The following is a 19,318-nucleotide window of genomic DNA, read 5'->3' as shown; positions in this document are numbered from 1 at the left end:
TACCATTCGCATAGCCAACTTAATGATTAAGTGCATCAGCGGTTTCGCTGGTTGTACGCATCGAAAGTGAGTATACAGTTGGAGTATACCTTTCGTCGCCATCAAAGCTGAGCGATATTCGTGGCCAGACTTGCGCTGTAGAGTACAGAAAGCTTCAGCTGGTGAGCCAGTATGGCCGGATTCCTGCTACGTACATACCTATATAGGAAGGGAAAAAATGAACAGGCACTGTACCGTTACGAATGTGGAATCTTGAATGGAAATAAGTAAGGGAAGCCGCGACCCTGACTCAAACCGAAGGGTATACGTTACGACGCAGATGCACGCGTCCACTGGTTAAATCGCATTTGTGAGGGCGAGGAGGAATATGCACTGGGACAATTTTATCGCAGCGAAGGGGAATATAACGAGAATAACATCAAAGGACGTCTCGATGCGGCCTGCTCTCTCCGGACATTATTCCGCGGTCATGGATTAGAGTATGCAAGCTATTCCATGGCGAGTCATACCTCTGTCACGTACCTCTTTCAGCTGTTTTCAATCCTGCTCTGTTGTTGTTATGCAAGGCCGCACCGATGCTGCGTTCACAGCTGGCGCTTTTTGAAGCAGCCACGAGGCAAAAAAAGGACGCATACACAAGCCATGTGAGTGAGGGACCGTCACTTCAGCTAATTTTTTAGGGTTTTGAAGTAGTGTCATTGCTGATCACGTCTGTGAAATTATTTTTTCGATTTTGGCCAAAACAGTGGCGCAATCACCAATTAAAAACGCGATGTTTAAATCTCCCGCGCCGCGCGCGACCGCAGGAGAGGAGAACAGCGGAGAGGGAAACCTCGTCCATGTCGGCCAACGTGACGTCACGTTGAGGAGCCGGGGATACTTCGGCGCACCCGAGAGAGCTTTCAGCGCGCGTTGTTTCTCGTGCTGCATGCGTTGTTCCTCGTACTGCGTGCGTTGTGACGTACAAAGCGTGTCAGCCGACCTTGAGAATCAGATTCAACACGAGGTACTACTCTGCTTTCGTGTCCACGAACAACTACGCCCGCGACTGTGTCGTCTTCCACTGTTTTCCGCAAGATCATACGCTCGCAGCGCAAGCGCTCGCTGCTTTGACGAAGAATTCAAGCCGACCAAAGCAAGCGTACTCTGCTCGAAGCACTTTCGTGACACCGGCTACATGCAGAGCTTGTCCCTAATGTGATCTCTGGAGATTTCGGTCGCGGCTGAACCATGACGCAGTTCCTTTCATTTCCTCGCGCATGAGAGGCGTGTCACCATTTCGAAGAAGCGCCTCTTCTAAAAGCAGAAACATGCTCACTAGAAACACGCCCCTGCAGAAACCTAATAGAGGCTCAAGCATGTGTTGCTCTTCTCAGCTTATAGGTGCGGCCAGACCACCTGAGGCGTGCTCAGCAAGGCTCGGTTAGTGATTTTGTACTCGGTTCGACGTGTCCAAGCAAGCAAGCAAAGCAAAACACAATAAAGCAAAGCAAGCAAGCATTGAAGCTCTTCATATGCGGCATCTCGTTTAATCGTATCTAAGCGATTAAAATGAAAGCGTTCGACGTTCTGATTTCGGATGCAAATTTAACAGAGAAATGAATGCCAACCAAGTTTTTGCAAAAAAACATCATGTCTCGCAACCTTAGTCGGTTTCTTCTTCAAGTTGTGGCAGCGAACGAGTTGCAGCTAGCTTGGCTTTTAAACACACATATAGTTGGCCACTACTTCACTGAACATAAACTGCAAATCTAGGACGGGCGAACGTTTCCGAGCCAGCGATTAATATTTTCTGGCATCTGCTGAACGCGCCACGAGTGAAGCAGCAGCCTTGTGCGCGTATTTAGCTTGGTTTCCAGCGCACAATGATTCCTTCAATATCCTGTGGTCACATGCCTCGCAGTGCTTGGCCACTGCGCTTCGCTAAATTTGACATCAGCTTTGTGCTGCTTCATCGTTTCCTTGAAACACGTTCTTGCCCCAACCTACGCAGGGTAGTGAGAATAGGATTTTTTGTACACAGCGCTTTGGGCCTTTTCTTAGGATGACGCTCTTTCCGGCGAGCCAGGAGGCGTCCGGTGGTGGTAATTGACTTGAGTATTGTTCGCACCCCTTCCTTTCCGAGAATACCAGCCGAGGTTGTGCTGGCACCTTTTACGCATGATCTGCGTACGTGTCTTTCACGCTAGCGTATGCTTGTGCTAGGCGTAGAATTTTTTGCTCGTGTCTTTTTTGCTTTCAGGTGATACGTGGAATGAACAAACTGTAGTATCCTTTTCTTTAGAGGTCAGTAAAAAAATAGTCGCCATATTCGCTTTAAGAACGCCACGGAAAGCTGCGATCTGCACTCAGCGCAGCGCCGGATGCGCATCGGCAGCTCCTCCAGTCCTCAAAGTGACGTCACGACCTCGCTTGACCAATCACGGGCGGCGGCGCGCCGCGCGGCGTGCCCTGCGGCAGAGGCCGCATATTTCTGCTAAAAAAGGAAATTCGCGCTTGTTTTTGCCTTATTTCGATGCGATATTCGAGCATACAGCATGAAAAACTATAGGACGCCGCTGCCAGCCTGATTTTCAAAAAAAGTGCTTCAGTCTCCCTTTAACAACGTTGGATGCCGCCATGTCGTGAGCAGTGTGGCAGTATATATACAAAGCGAATTAGCAGCTTTTTTTGTAAGCAGCAATTTCTTTGCTTCAGGTGAATTCGCCACCCTCTGTGTTGCAAGTGGGGCGGTTTTTTGTGCCATCTGTCCAAAAAAAGTGCCCAATATTTGACAAAACGGTGAGCTTGGTATCATATCTTCCGCCATTTTCATGCACACAGAGTTTGCTGCCTTTAAAGGGACACAGAGGACAGATAAAAAGTTGGCCTGTATCGATACGCTACCGCGTTCTAATCACAAAGAGACCACCTTCACCGAAAACGTAGCTTTTATAAGCTAGAAAGGATGAAAAAAAAAAAGAAATATAAGTGTCGCTATCACCGGCCGATTTCACAGGTAAAATGCGTGAGGCGACATTCGCACCAAAACGGTGGCAACCCGTCCTTATCGGTAATGATGTCACGATTTTAAATCGACCGGCAGGAAGACTATGCGATCGCATGAATAAGGCAAGTGACAAGAGTCACCTGTAAAGGTTGGCACACGGAAGAGACACCTGCGACTTGCCACCTGCAACTGTTGGCATGAGGCAAAGGGGAGAGAGGGAAATCCCCCCTTCTTTTTAGGGGAGAGGAGGGAGAGACCCGAAGGTGGCTGCCACGGGAAGAACCCTGTCACCTGCCAAAGTTGCTAATGCATATGTTTGCTTTGTATGGCATGTGTGGTCGTGCATGGCAGCTCACAACGAGGTTCTCATATAGCGCATTGTCGCAGCTATAGCAAATCGAATTTCAGAGGGAAAAGCTCTACTCCTGTGCTGAGCCTGAAGGTCATCTGGCTCTTAGATTTCACCTCTAACGGGAGGCGGGCCGCATGTGAAAAATCGCGCGTGGCAGGTGCCTCGCTGTTCATCTTCACCTTCGTCGCCACAGCTGCGCGCTTGGTGGCAGTCACGTCCCCCGCTTCTGTGGCTGCTGTTCGGCCGCTCCTCCTCGACAGTTGCTGCATGTGATGTGTCACGTGATTCATTCTTGCGCTTGGCAGTCACGTCCGCCGCTGCGCCGACCGAAGAGATGTCTGGTTTCGGGCAGACAGAGGACAGTTGCTTGTGTTACGGTGAGAAATGTCTTCTTTCTAGCCTAAGGTGTTCTAGCCTGTCACCCTATGTTCCTAGGAGGGGGTGGAGTAGGGATGGGGATCCTCCCGGTTTGTGAGAGCTCGGGCTAGATCATTCGCTACCTCGTTTCCGGCTAGGCCTTCGTGACCAGGACGACACTTCGGGATCCGAAATTTCGAGATCCGAAATTTCAGGAAATTTTTAATCACTATAGCTCTAGGGTGACGCAGTAGATTCCAAGACATGCACATGAGCTTGCCCGAGCTCTCTATCACCGGGCGGCCGCAGAGCAGCCCTCTCGCATAGACATGAAAGATAGCCTAATTTCATACCACGAGATCACGGAACATTATAAGCTGAGCAGGAGGGTCTATCCGCCGCCCGACCGTTCCCTCGCAAAAGAGGAGGCAATTGCGTGGAGAAGATCGCAAGCGGGGAATCATATAAGCCTCTTCTGGGTATACATAACAATCTCCAAAGAGGAGAAAGACCAATATTGTATAACGTGCGGGGAGAGGGGCACTCTCGACCATGTCATATGGGAATGTGCTGGAAGCCCGGGCGCCGAGCAAAAGATAGAAGATAGAGAAGCCTGGGAGACCTTGCTGCGGAGCGAGGACCCCGCTAAGCAGCAACAAGCCATCCGCCTGGCGGCTGAGGCCGTGAAGAGACAATGTGTCTTCACCAGACCTTAGTTTGCGAGGCTCCTAAGTAGGGCTCCCTTAGGCCTGCGTGCCGGGGGGTCCAAAAAGGAGTCTCATTTCGGTGGCAATAAACGTTTTGATGATGATGATGATGATGATGCCATTGAACGGAAGAGAGTCCGGAGGGCAGATGAGATTGAGAAATTTGCGAGGATACGGCGGCCGCAACTGGCGTAGGACGTGGCTATTTGGCGATCAGTGGGAAAGGCATTTGTCCTGCGGTGAACGTAGTTGAGCTGATGACGACGATGGTGATGTTACATTATATTGGGATCAACGTCCCGATGCTGCTCGTGGTGTATGAGGGACACCTCAGTGGAGGGCTCTGGGTTAGTTTCGACCACCTAGGGTTCTCTAACCCATCTATCCCCCCTCCCCCCCAACCCCACAAGAGAGGACTGGGAGGCGGCCCTGCTCGGCTGTCAAGACCTAAAGACCCGATAGGCCTTGGTTCAACGGACACGGGCGGCGTTGCTTGCCAATGGGGCCCCGGAATAAGGGCTCCACCTAGTATTGTGCGGGGAAAGGGCCAATAGGGCCCTACCCCAATCACCTGTGTGTAAAAACTTAACAGACGATAATGATGATGATGATGATGAAAACTTTATTTATAACAAGGGAGTTTTGGACAGGTCGGTCCTTGGGCCCCCGCACGGCCCCACTGCACTCAAACGTTCATGTCCCGGAGGCTCATGACGCTGGCAGCCCGGCCGGTGGCGATGGCTTGCTTGGCCGGGTCCTCGGAGCGCAGTAGGGTCTCCCAAGCCTCCCATGAGGTAAGGTGCTCCAGGCCCCGCGGGGGAGGATCCGCCGGGCAGAGGAAAAGAATATGGTCGAGGGTGGCTTTGGGGTGGTGGCAAAGGGTACAGGAAGGGTTCGTGTGGACTGGGTGATATCGCGAGCGTATATAAGGGGAGGGCAAAGTGCGTGTTTGGAGCCGCCTCCAAAGTGTCTGATGGTAATTGTCGAGGGAAGAATGAGGTGGGGGGTAGAGCCGACGCTCGGCTTTGTAGGCCTGCGTCATTTCACTGAATGAGTGCATGCGCTCCCGCGAGAACCCCAGGTCGGAGGCCGCCGGTGCCCGGTTGAGAGAAGCTCGGGCTAAAGCGTTGGCGGCCTCGTTTCCGGGATTCCCGGAGTGGGCAGGCACCCATATCAGCTCCACATGGCGGGGCGGGTGCGCGGCGAGGGAGTCCAGTATGCGAAATGCAGGGACGTGAACTCTCCCGCGAGCAAAATTTAGTATGGCAGTTTTGGAATCTGACAGTATATATCGCGCCTCCGTGCGGGTGATGGCCAGGGCAATGGCGGCCTCTTCGGCCTCCTCCGAAGTGGCAGTAGGGGTTATGTGAAGTGTGGCAATGGGTTGGAGGGAGGGGTTCGTGATGGCGACAACCGCGTCCTCGCCCGTGCATGCGGCATCCACCCAAACGGCATACGGTTCCGTGCCATAGTATTTGTGGAGTGCCCGTGCGCGAGCTCTGCGGCGGGGTTCGTGGTAGGTGGGATGCATGTTTTTGGGGGGAGGTTTAATAAATAAATCGCGGTGAATGAGGCGGGGTACCTGGAGCTGTGTGGGATCGGTAACTGGTAGGCGTATACCGAGGGTGTGTAGGATGTGTCTCCCGGTGGTGGTTCTCGCGAGACGCATGTATTGTGTCTGTCGGTGGGCCTCAATAAGCTCCCCTATCGTATTGTGCAGGCCTAGTTGAAAGAGTTTTTCGGTTGAGGTATTTTGGGGTAGGTGTAATGCTGTCTTAAATGCTGTTCGAATCATGGCATCCAGGGTGGAGATTTCCCTAGCCTGGAGTTTCAGGTAGGGGAGCGCGAAGATAAAGCGGCTGAGGACGAAGGCATGAATGAGACGACATAGGTCATGCTCCTTCATGCCCCGGTGGTGTGCAGAAACGCGGCGGATTAGGTGTGATATCGACACAGTTGTCTGCTTGAGTTTCCGTATGGTGAGTGTGTTTTTCCCGTTGTTCTGGATGTGGAGGCCAAGTACCCGGAGAGTGTTTACCTCCGGGATGGGCCGGTTTTCCAGTGTCACGGTGATGGGGGCTGTGGGACAGTTTCGTGTTGTGGGGCGGATTATGAGGAGCTCCGACTTCTCCGGTGAGCAGGAGAGTCCGATACTCCGCGCATGCGTTTGGGTGAGGATAGCCGCGGACTGTAGGGTGTTCTCTATGTCTCCATCACTGCCATGGGTGGTCCATAGCGTGATATCATCGGCATAGAGTGTATGCCGAAGGTGAGGGATGGTTTGTAGCTTGTGGGCAAGGGGAATGAGAGTGACATTGAAGAGGAAAGGGGAGAGGACGGACCCCTGTGGGGTTCCGACCCCACTAAGGGTGTATGGGGGGGAGATGTGGGGACCGAAGTGAATTTCGGCCGTGCGGTTAGTAAGGAATGTTTGAATATAGGTGTACATACGTTCACCTATGTTCAAGGGGGAGAGAGCCGCCATGATCGCTTGATGGTCCAGGCGATCAAAGGCCTTGGAGAGATCCAAGGCTAAGACAGCTTTTGTGTGACCCGGAATGAGGGGGTCGAAAATGTCCTGCGTGAGTTGGAGCATGGCGTCCTGTGCTGACAGATGGGGACGGAAGCCCACCATGCTGTGCGGGTAGAGGTCTTGCTCCGCCATGTGTTGGGTGAGTCGAGCGAGTGCGACGTGTTCGAAAAGCTTGCCTAGGCATGAGGTTAGTGAAATGGGACGGAGATTTGAGGGTGTAAGTGGTTTGTGGGGCTTTGGTATGAATATGATTTTGGCGTGACGCCATGATTGGGGAAGAGTGCCCTCCTGCCAGCATTTGTTGAAGTACTCCGTGAGCTGGGCGATCGATTGATCGTCCAAATTGCGGAGCATGGCATTAGAGATCCGGTCAACTCCTGGGGTGGAGTTAGAACGGAGAGTCAGGAGGGCCGCTCTGACTTCTGTCTCCGTGATCTCTGCGTCGAGGTTGGCATTCGGGGCGCCTGTATAGGGGGGCAGGGGGTTTGAGGTACCGGGAGTTGTATGTGTGTTTCTAAGTATATTAATGAGTGCGTCAGGAGAAAGGCCGGTCTTGTGTATAAGGCGTGTGACGTGGTGCTGTGTGGCTGTTTTGGATTGCGTGGGGTCAATTAGGTGACGGAGGAGTTGCCAGCTACGTTTGGAGGACAGATTGCCAGCCAAACTGTCGCAAATCTGACCCCAGTTTGATCGGCAGAGCTCCTCAGCGTGCTCAGTAATTTGTGTTTGCAGCGCGGCCAGCCGCTTTTTAAGGGTCCGATTGAGCTTTTGCCCCTTCCAGCGCTCTAGGATGCTATGGTGGGCCTCCCAAAGGTGGGCCAGGCGAGTGTCGAGGGTGGGCGTATCTGTTGTTGTGACAAGGGTTCGCGTGTGTGTGGAGACATCGTTCATGAGTGATGCCACCCACTGGTCGATGTCTATAATGGAAGCGTCAGGGAGGGCCGCCCGTGCGGAGCGTACAGCATCCCAGTTGGTGATTTTGTGTGTTAGGTGACGGGCCTGTCTTTGCTTGTACGGTACTGTAACGGAGAGGATGTAATGATCGCTTCCTAATGTATGACGCGTTGTGGCCCACGTAATACCAACAAGGTTGCGGCTCAGTGTCAAATCCGGGCTGGTGTCCGCGCTGACACTGTTACCAATCCTCGTGGGGGTGTTAAAGTTGTTGTGTATTGTGAGGCGGAGCTCTTGTACCAAGGACCAGAGACGCCGGCCTCGTCCAGTGGTGGTGCGGTAGCCCCAGTCAGTATGCTGACTGTTGAAGTCTCCTCCGATAATCAATGGATGCTTGCCTGCAAGACGGTGGAGATCTCGCAGTAGCGTTTCCAATGAAGCCATCGGGTGAGATGGTGGGTGGTATATATTGGCGACAAACATCGATGGTAGTGAGTGTGTATCTTGTATGATTTCTGTAATTACGCAGGGCGTCTCGGAGGTGATGTAATGGGTTTGGTGTGTAATGGAGCGATGTATGAGTGTGGACGCCCTGGGTGTATTCGTGGCGTCCGAGTGAACAGATGTGTAGCTAGGAAGTGTGGCAGGGCTATGTGTGTCCTGAAGGAGAAGGATGTGGGGCGTGGGAAGTGTGGGGAGGAGGAGTTGGAGGGGTGCGCGCTTGCCCCGGAAGCGGCGGCAGTTCCACTGAAGAATTGATAAGGAATTAGGAGGGAGCCCCGCCATACTGGAGCTTTGGTGGGGTGAGGGCAAGTGGGTTGGTTGGGGAGTTCTGTGGGGTAGGTGGGCTGGATTGATGCGGCGGATTGAGGTGTAGCGAGGGAAGGGCCTGCTCTATTGTTTGGAGGCGGGCGTCGTACTGTGCAAGGCTCATCTCTAGGGTGTGCACCATGCGCGTAAATGCCGCTTCAATTTGTTGCTCGAACCGCTGGGAGAGGTGGTCGATGAGGTGATGGAATTTTGCCTCTAGACGCGCGTCCATCTCAGCGAGTTTAGCATCCAGGCGGGCCTCGAGGGATGTCAGGTCGGTCTGGGTAACGGGTGTGGGCTCTGTTGTTCGTTTTTTCTTGGGTGGGGGTGAGGGTGGGGATTGGGAGACGGACTCTTCCACGTTTTCTGTTGTTGTTTGAGGTAGTGGAGTGTGCTGGGCGGGAGGGACGGTTGGTGTAAGCTGTGGAAGGACGGAGGTGGGGGTCTGGATAAGAGAGGTAAGACGACTCACCTCGTCTCGCAGGGCCTGGAGCTCCCGGTCACGGGGATCCACCTGTGTGGGCGGAGGGGCCGGGGGCTTGCTGGCATTGTTGACTTTGCCGGCCACTCTGATAAACAGACGATAAATGTTTTTCACCACCACCTAACGCGACATGATCGACATCTCACAGCACAAGGGCGTTTCAGCATTTCGCTTTCATGGCGAGTGTTTTGGTGGAATATTTGTGCGTGTAGGGGAATATGTAGGGGATACGTGAAACAAAGACACCTTTCAAGTCGCCAGCTGACAAAGACTCATTCAGTCAGCGTAATGTTTGTGTGTGCAGGAGAATATGCAGGGGACATGTGAATACGTGAAACAGATACACTTTTCAAGTCGCCAGCTGGCAGGGACTCATTCAGTCAGTGGAGCAAGGTGCACTCGCAATAGACGAGCGTGTGCCTAGTAGATAACTGAAGGCACGATCCGCACTCTTCCGTAAGGTGGCGACACTGCTTGGACGCGCTGCAAACGGCCTCGTTTAACGGCTGCAGCATGTGTAGCGCGATGGCGCGGCCTCACTGCCATCGATCAAAGCGATGCCGACGTTGGCACAGAGCGCACTTCCTGCTACGATGAACTACTAAGCAGCTGAAGTAAGCGGGGCGGGGGGCTCGCACCTGGCGCCGCAACGGAGCATGGTGGAACTCAAAGGGAGGATAACGAGTTTCTCCTCTTCTTACAGTCCGCCCCCAGTTTTGAGCTACCACGTGGTGCGAGTGTTATTTCATAGCTGCGAGCAGTGTTTTTTTCTTTTTCTTAAAGTACGTGATTTGAATTCCTTGCTGTCGGGCTTCAGGGCACGCGAATGTCGAGACTTCACGGCGACCTGACAGGCTAGGCTGAAGTTCAGAGGAAAACAAATCACAGCCGCTTAGTGAATCTGCCGTTGTCAGAGCCAGCGAAACGCGTGCATCAGTACCGAGATTTCACTCGAATGCCTCTTGACTGTGAAAACAATGTGCAACACTATAGCTGAAAGGAAATAATATCTAGCCCCATACATATATGCATTTCAAATGTGCATCTTCCATTCATTCTCATTCTTGGGTTGGTAACACTTCTGCAGTCTATTGAGTACAACGAATTTTGTGCATACAATACCAGCAGAAAAAAAAAATATATCTTTCATTCCGATCATTGCCTTCGGCGAGCCCTCTTTTAGGTCTGGCGATCATTAACGTCTCCTCTTCGCTTATATTTCGGCGATGCTGTGAAGAAATTTAAGCGCGATTGCTGAAGCATAAAAGACCATTATCGATACTAGCTACCCTGCTGATTTCAGTGAAGAGAATTTATATGCGAACAAAATGACTGCTTGGTACACGAAGGCAGATCTGGCTCCGCCAAGCTTCGAGCAACACAGAAAGAAGTAGAAACGCGTTTTCTACTCGCTGGAGTTTGTGACGAGGAAGCTAAGTTGTCTGCTTAAAAGGCCCACTCCATCGAATCCGACTGTGGCTAGCACAATATCGCGGGTATGGAGGTATCGATGCATCGGTTATGTCCCTGATGCAGGTCTGCGCGTGAAAAAAGAAAGAGTTCATCGAGTTCGCGAAGTGAGAGAGGGGGTAGAGGCAGAATGCAGGGACGCGATTGACTCCATTGTGAAGCTGATTCATTTTCAAGCTACAGCGCCTCAGGAGAGCTGATTGTTTGCGGCCGTTCCACCTCGCCTGCATACTTTGCACATTACTGATGGCGTGCGCGAACAGCACTCGGCAAAGTTTGCCCGAGCGACGACGTCTATCAGTTCGTACTTGTCGACAATCTCTCGCAGCTGCAAGGTGTAAGGCTAAGTCTGATACACGAGGGTTCACCGGCCGCCGCATGCGTTGATAGCGGAGAGAAATGTCCGTGCTTATAAGGGCAGTGCTGTGGTTTAAATCATATTTATTACAGGCGAGAGTATTTCCAACGGTTTTTGGCCTCGACGTGAACGTGCAAACGCAGGAAATCCGGGAACTTTGTCACAGATGACTTCCGCCAAGAGCTGCTCACTAGTCGCCCGCCGGAGGTAGAAAATTGGAGCTGGAGACACCATGGTGTCTCCAGCTCCAATTTTCTATCACCGGACCAGTTGGCTGGTGCGCAGGGGGGCACCGAACAAAGCACACCCAGCATCCACGGCTTGGCCTTCTTCGTTTTTTTTTTTTGTAGCCTTTTGTCGGGGTTCCTCCAGCAGCCGCCACCTAGGCGCCGTTCGAATGGGTTTGTTTTTAAAACAAACATAGTAAAGTGCCTGCGAGAGTGGCGGTTAGCTGACTACGAAGTGGGCGACCGCGAAAAGACGAGGCCTTGCAAGGCCGCGTTCAAGCCGCAAAACGGAGCCGACATTCGGACCTCTGGTGTTTCGAGGGAGGCTCGCGCGTAGGTCGACGGCACACCGCATGACGTGATGTCCCAGAGACGAGCAGCGAAGGGTGAGAGCGCAACTATAGAGCAGTGCGTGCGGTTCCGATTGCGTGTTTGCCTTCCCTATGTTTCCGCTGGCGTTTTTGTGTGTTTGTGTCTGTGTGCGGAAATGCGTAGCGTCTTCATTGAACTCACGCGGTACTCGCGAGTTAACAACCCGGTGGGCGCCGGCGTTCTATTTACTCCTTCAGTTTGAACAAAATTCTCCTGATTGGCTCTAACAAGCGCATTTCCTATTGATTACATAGCATTCTGGACAACTGGATTTAAAGGCGAAAGGGGAGATCGAGGGAGATCAAGGGAGATCGGAGGGCAGATGGGACCAGGGAGATGGACCAGGGATTGGAGACACGGAGGGACTCGCGGAACTCCGAGAGAGACTTCACTTTAGGGAGTTTGACGAGTGAGCCAGGGCCTCGTGACAGGCAGAGCGGCGCTAGTACCATTCTGGCCTAGTGTAATTGTTTTGCTTGACCCGTGCAATAAAGTACATAGTGTCCCGAAGAAGTTGTCGAGTCTGATTCGCAACGTGTCGCCGGATCACCGAACCATCAGGAAACATGAAGATCAACAACATCGATCTTCCATCACCAACATTGATCACGACTTTGCAAAACTGACACATTTCTGGACTTCCTTGGGATTGCGGCGTTCACTTACTACATAGCTACTTCTTTATGCCAAAAGGCATGCTGTTGCGATAAAAAAAGATCAAAAGAAAGAGTATAAAAAGAGTAAAAGTAAAATTTATGAATACTGACGACATCAACGCTAGTGAAGGAAGAAAGAGGTGCCGTATAGCGGAGGGCTGCGGAATAATTTCGACTACCTGGGGACTTTTAACATGCACTGACGTCGTGCAGCAGACGGACGCATTTTCCGTTTCGCCTTCATCGAAACAGGGCCACCGCGGCCGGCTTAGAACCCGGGTACTCCGGCTCAGTAGCCGAGCACTCTAACCGCTGAGCCACCGCGGTGGGTTGTCGTGCTCTCGGTGGACACCTGAAGCGCGCCGTGTAGAAAGGTATGAAGGAGGGAGTGCAAGGAGGCACAGAGAAGGAGTCGCCGTAGGGCAGGATTCCAAATTAATTTCGGCGACCCAGTATTCTCCAACGTGCTCAGTCGTCGCACGGCTCTAGGGGCTTTGCAGCGAAAGCTGTTCTACAGCGCCCTCTGCAGTGGTTTCTCAACGTAAACCGTCAACATTCGGTCACGTGAGTGGTCACGTGACCCCATTCACAGGCACGGGATAGTGTCCCGGGTCCCGAGCCTGCGGCCTCGTGTTGAGTAGCTGTACACCGGAGAGCACTCCAATTATTACACTCCTGAATTCTGAGTTCGGAAGAGAGGAGGTGAGTAGAGCATGACTAGCTACAGCGACGTCCCTCACACCTCTTCGTTCCGAGTTTCCTGTTTCGCCAGAAATGAGTCGTCTCACAGAACTAGACGAAAGTCACTTCATTTCCGCGAGTTTATTGCGCTGCCATTTCTTTTCATGCACCTAGATAAATAGCGCAAATGCTTGTGTTTGTAATACGGTCTTCGTGAACGCGGCGCATTATGCAAATTAAATAATAAGCGTAATCTAAATCTTTGTGCTATGAATAATATTTTAAAAGCAAATACTGACTTTACAAAAGGTGGAACCTGCTATCTGCGAAAAGAAAAGCAGACCTATTTTTTCATGTGTGACGCCAAATTAAAAATGCGTCTTTACACATTTTTACAAACACGTGCTGTAAACGAATCAGCAAAAAAAAAATTTCATTAATTCCGTTTTTTAAGCCTGTCACAACGATTCAGGATAATTTCAGGCCTTTACAGGAAAGAAGGCGAAAATGTTAACGGCGGACAAGAAAGTGATTGCTAATGATCTGAACAAATGCGCATCCTTCCGCAACAATCAAATTTCTATGAAGATATCATTAGATCGAATACCTCGATTTAACGAAGCGCCCCTTCCTTGACGACAAGCCAAGCTTATTACGCATGTTCCCAGGCTGCTACAGCAGCTAAAAAATAAACAAGTACTCAATGAAGTACTGAAGTGCAGGCGGATTTTGGTTTAGATAGCTCACAGGTATGGGTACTTCGCCGTACATTCTAAACAGAACGGAGTTACAGAGGGTGTAAGCTTACCTCTGGCGCTCTCCCTTTTAAAAGGGAGTTCGCCAGAGGACAGCTTATTCCCTTTTTACTCCCATATAGGCGTACTCCTTTTAAGAGTGTATACGTATACATATCTGACATTTCTACAATATAAATATTATCTACTCTTTCTGCTCGCCTCCGAATGATCTGCTACAGAGGAGCCCACTCAAGTGCTATTTATCTGCCGAGTGTGGAACCCCTTCGTGCTCTGATTTCGAGCTCTGCGGACAACACGTGCTGCCGCCTTTTTGTTTCACCGGCAAATAACTCGAGCATGTCGAACCTTGCACCGATGTCTGCCGCCTCTCGGGAGCCTCTGACCGCTAACAGCGTACCTCCCACTTTCTCTCGCCCGCCTGTGCTCTCACCGAGTGGCTCAGCTGAGCACAGTCAGGCCGACAAGTCGAGACAGCTCACCGTAAGTACGTTATCTTGTTCTTCACCTCTGCTTGGCACCGCTGGCGCCATGTTTTCTCGCAACGGCACAGTGGAGACATGAAGTAAAAGTCGTTCGTGTTACGTAAGGTGAGGCTTTGATGATAAACAATCTCATATGACGGGCCCGTTCGCCCCAGCGCACTCAATACGAACTGCTTGAAAGATAAGATGGCTAGGTGCTTGCTGCTGTCCCAGTTCACTGCATCCGTGCTCGAGTTTCTCGGAAAAAAAAAAAAAAAAACGTTACTTACGACGTGTCAACGTGACGGGTATCGAAACAAGTCCGCTCATAAGGAAAGCTCGTGGCAGTCAGCTTCGCACATTCATTATCAGCAGCAGCAACATCCTAACCACGCCCCCACTGCACGACAAAGGGCTAAAGGTACCTCCCATCTCTCTCCAATTAATCCTGTCCTGTGCTAGCTACGGCCACCCTATCCGCGCAGATTTATTAATCTTATCCGCATATATACCTTTCTGCCGTCCCCTGTTACGCTTGCTTTCTCTGAGAATCCACTCAGTTACCCTTAAGGACCATCAGTTATCTTGCCTTCGCATTACACGCTCTGCCCAAGGACATTTCTTCCTCTTGATTTCGACTAGAATGTCATTAACCCGCGTTTGTTCTTTGGCCCACTCTGACACACTGAAAACCCTGATATCCGTCCTCGGTGTAATATTCAAAGAACATCACAACGGCCAGCTTTCCATGACAAATTGGAGCAGGCCTTGAAGGGACTCCGCACAAATAGTGTATTGAGAGTTCGTATAACTTGACGCACGTTACACACGCACCGGTAATACGATACCCGTGAAAGCCACTTAAGTAGCATAAGTTGTGGTCGAATCGCGTCAATTTCGGGTTTTAGCGTGGGCACGGTCTAGGGCGCTGGCTTCCACTCCGTTGAAAAGCCGTTGTCCATTTGTCTGTCTGGTCCGTGCGCGACCTGGAAGAGGGACAAGCGCTTGTCCCTCTCCTTCCTTCTCTGTCTTCGTTCCTCGTCGCAGCGCTGGTGAAGTTGTGAAGGTTCCTCGGAAAGAGCAACTTGAGTCTCACAAGCCCCACCGGTGGTAGCAGCTGCCATCGCAGGGCACTGGTGTGTCACTTAACCGCTGCACCACTTCTCAAGGAGTGGTATGAGGACTCTCAGGTGTCTATGACTGTAGAGAATAACAAATTCTACCGCAGAACAAGTCCAGAATGATGCAATATCACGCAAACTTACATCATATAATATATAAATCAAGGTAAACCAGTTCAAATCAAGTAAAACCATAGAAAGTCAAGATAAACCTTGCAAAACCAGTACTAGCTAGCCGCGCTGACGCACGATAATTCGCCACTGAACCACCCGTGACTTGTTTAGTGTCACGGAGGACCAGAAAATTAAAAATACAAATATAGGCACCTCTTTTTTTTTCTTTCAGTGGAAGATTTCCAACGCCATTCATGTAGTTCCGTTTCAGACGACAGTATTTGTGGAATTTACGAACAATATGTTTTTGTCGAGCCGATACGATGACTCTAACGCCGTAGCGAGCGCTTCGCTGCTAAGCGACTGAATCATATTACTCCAGTTGACGTACGATGGCTTCAGTGAACAATGAGTTAACAAAAAAAAAAAAAAAACTCCATGCTGCCAGCAGGCACAAAGGACAACAAGTTTACGAAAAAGAAAATGAGAGAAAGTAGCGAGCATGTGTGGATACCGACCGAACAGAAATGTGGGACGGCATCTCCGGACCTGATGCACAGTCGTAGCCTCTACCTGCGTTTATGTGTGCTTGAAACAACGAACAGGTGGAATGCGAAAAAAAGAGAGAAAGAAAGAGAGACAAGCTGCACAGCGAAACCCAGTTGACAAGGCGGACATTTGGGCGAGTTGGTAAGTTGACAAACTCATTTCTTCCCTTTCCCTCCTTTCAAGAGATGGAAAAAAAGACGGCGAAAAGTAATTACTTTTTCATAGCTCGGCAGCTAACACTTATCAAACGATTGCAATTCCAAACGTTATATCATTTACAACGTCACAATCCCAAACGTCACAAAGTCGCAGGCCTTAGAGCTGATCGTCGGCGCTGACAAGTTATTTTGGCGATAGTGGTGATTCCGAGCGAACGCTAGTCGTAGTTCTTCTCGCTATGTACGAACGCATTTTTGCTCGCTTCGTCATCCGGAAAACAGGAAGAGATCCCCACTCGCTGTAACCCCCCCCCCCCCCCCCCCCTGTGACAGTATTGAAAGTTTGCCTGCACAAGTGCAAGTATGCAGCAATGAAGAAAAATGGGAACAAATGGGAAAATAAAAGCAAGGTACCTTCTGTGGGTTTTGTAGGGTACGAGGAAAGGAAAGGCGCAGTAAATGTCGCACCCTGGGTGGACGGCTGCACCACGCGATAGAGAAGGGATGAAAGGAGACAAGAGGAAAGAACAGATAGAGAAAGGGCGGGTCGCAGTAGAGTGCTCCATATAAATTTCGAACACTTGAATGATTTTAAAGGGACGCTGAGTAAAAGGTGAACTATGATTCAAAATGGAAGGGTTTCAACGTAGTTAAGCCGAGTAGACATGCGAAGCATGTGTTTAGCCTGATTCGCTCATGGTTTTGCTTTTCTGGGTCATCGGCACGTCTGGCGACGATATTAGACTAAGGTTGAGCTCTGATAAAGGTTACGCTTATCTGATATGTTCGCGTGCGTGTGCGTGGCTGTGCGTGTGTGAGAGAGAGAGGTTGTTGCACTCCGCAATCCGCCACGTTTCCAGCAGTTGTATCCTTCCTTGCTCTGCAGTGCTATCCGCGCACTGCTGCCCCGTGCTGCATCAGCTGGTCGACGAGCCCGTCAAGTGCACTTCTTTTAGCGGCGTCCTTGGCGTACAGGACGGAAACGCTTCAGTCAAAACCCACATAAAAGAATGATCTCAGCCAATTGGCAGCTGCCCGTTTCCGAGCGAGGGCGGATATGGCCGGGCTGGCAGTCGCTACAGCTTTGCTCTAACTGGCAAAAAGTGGCGCTGCTTCGGCCCGCGAACAAATCTGGAATAAGCAAGATGCTGGAGGGCTCTCAGAGCCAAAGGTATGTTTATTGGTTTATTAGGGTTTAACGTCCCAAAGCAACTCAGGCTATGAGGGACGCCGCAGTGAAGGGCTCCGGAAATTTCGACCACCTGGGGTTCTTTAACGTGCTCTGACATCGCACAGTACACGGGCCTCTAGAATTTTGCCTCCATCGAAATTCGGCCGCTGCGGCCGGAATCGAGCCTGTGTCTTTCGGGTCAGCAGCCGAGCGCCGTATACCACTCAGCCACCACAGCGGGGCCCAAAGGTATGCTTAGTTTTTCAACGCAGTGTCGTTGACATAAATAATCGTATAGGTAAAAGGTTATTTGATATTTATTTTTCTTAGCGAATAACAAGGTTTCAGTAGGAAACGGCTGAGTGGATGTCTTATGAAAATTACGCATGGCCTCGTTCTTTCGAGGGCTAAATATTTTTATTTCTACTATAAATAAGTAAACTGTGGATACTTCTCGCAGAGGTCAAACATTCTGAATGTCTTTATGCCTATGGAAATTCGCTGTTCGGACAGTACACTGAGTGAAAATGCACTAAGGTCATTTGGGATGATGTATTTTTTTTTTCCGGGTTAATATGAATGGTGATAAGAACAAAACCTGCACTGCCATACCCAGGAGTTTCCTTACGTGTTTTTTGTAATGCAGGACACCAGCGAAAGGCAGAGCGAAAGCGCAAATAGCTCAGTGATGAGTTTTCTTTGGTCTCATGTTGTACAGTGCCAAGCTGCCCGGTCGATGCGTTTTCACATTAGGCGTATTCTATGAATGGTTGTACAGAAATTTTTTACTGTAGCTTCTGCAGCGTTGGATTCGTGCTGGGCAGCTGTCAGTCGACTGGTTACATATATGCAGCAGCAGTTAAGGCCGATTCACACGGCGGTCCGTTCGCCCGCGGCCCGCGCACGACGTGCTCATGCGTCACCACATTGAGAGGCGCTGTCGGCCCGCGGACTGGTCAAGCAAGGAAGCTCAGGTACAGATGCCGTCAAAATTAAATGGAAGGCAATATTCACGAAAAAATTTAATCATTGGCCCTCCAATTCATGCATCCTTGAATACATATGCGCAGCCTAGTTGTGATTGTGCGAATTGCACTGTGCACCAACAAGCATGAACCATTATGCTTTAGATTTAAAGAAATTAATGTTTTTTTGACAAAGTCGCCTTCCATTTACTTTTGACGGCAAGTGTACCTCTCACCTCACGGGAATTAGCGGCGGCCCGCGATGATGCGTGCGCTAGCTCTGGCAACTGCAGGCTAGCAAGACGGCTGAAGCCACTGAGGAATTGGACAAAGGGCCGCACCCACTCTGCAGGACTTCCTCTGCGGTTCAATAAGTTTTCCTTCTGTTCAATCCCAGTCATGAGTGGGGAGGAAAAACTGGTTCGACAAGCCTTTACAAACGCTTTAAACTAATCTGGCCACTGTGGTGCACCCAGCGCGTCGTCTGCTCTTTTGGTCCGTCGCATCCGCTTGACGTCATGGGATCACAGGCCAGTTTTCAGTGGCGTATGAACACGTGATGCGCGGGCCGCGGGCGAACGGATCGTCGTGTGAATCGGCCTTTAGTAGGATGTAAACAGTCGTAGCAGGAGCGCCATTAGCAACCTCATGGACCGCTCGTCGATGCAAAGAGCACTGCACTTTTAATAATAATGTAGTGTAGTAGCCACGCCCCCTATTGTGGCGAACTGTGGTGAAGAAGAAGACGACGACGCTGTGGTGTGAAACTAGTTTGCAGCCCGAACGCTTGGCTGGACCGCTGTTGCGTTTTGCAAACTCAGCGTGTTGCAGATTCAGCTGAGCCAGAACCCCCTCTTACAATAATAACAAGCAGGATACTGTGCACTTAAATCCGCTAAGATTTTTCTCCAATTTCTACCTTAGTGCACACGCCTATGCACAGAACGAGCAGCGGCTTCACAGTGCGTCAGCACTTTCCGCAGCGGCGCGGCGGCCGTTCACTTTGCCACGGTCAGCGGGCACGCTCCGTTTGCTCGATGATGATGAAAACGTTTATTAAAGCCTTGGTTGAAGGGAAGGCTGATCGGGTCCCTAGTCCGGGACGCCGTTGGTGAAAGCCGCTGCCCGTGC

General features: G+C 50.9%; 1 protein-coding gene across 8 annotated transcripts in view; it reads right to left on the bottom strand.

Annotated features, from left to right (window-relative positions):
- Positions 1-493, bottom strand: part of LOC149341274 (arylsulfatase B-like) — a 54,723-nt gene extending 54,230 nt beyond the window's left edge. For 5 of the 8 annotated variants that reach the window (XM_089543273.1, XM_089543284.1, XM_089543282.1 and 2 more), the window contains exon 1: positions 90-493. In XM_089543273.1, the coding sequence (XP_089399399.1) occupies positions 90-102 (13 nt within the window). In that variant the 5' untranslated portion in view covers positions 103-493. The remainder of the gene's footprint in view (positions 1-89) is intronic. The other 3 variants (XM_089543275.1, XM_089543274.1, XM_089543281.1) reach the window with 3 other exon arrangements.
- Positions 494-19,318: the final 18,825 nt, after the last annotated feature.

This window comes from Amblyomma mixtum, chromosome 5 (genome assembly GCF_055824585.1).
Source record: "Amblyomma mixtum isolate Tamu chromosome 5, ASM5582458v1, whole genome shotgun sequence".
Lineage (NCBI taxonomy): Eukaryota > Metazoa > Arthropoda > Arachnida > Ixodida > Ixodidae > Amblyomma > Amblyomma mixtum.
This window is presented reverse-complemented; position numbering and strand designations above follow the sequence as displayed.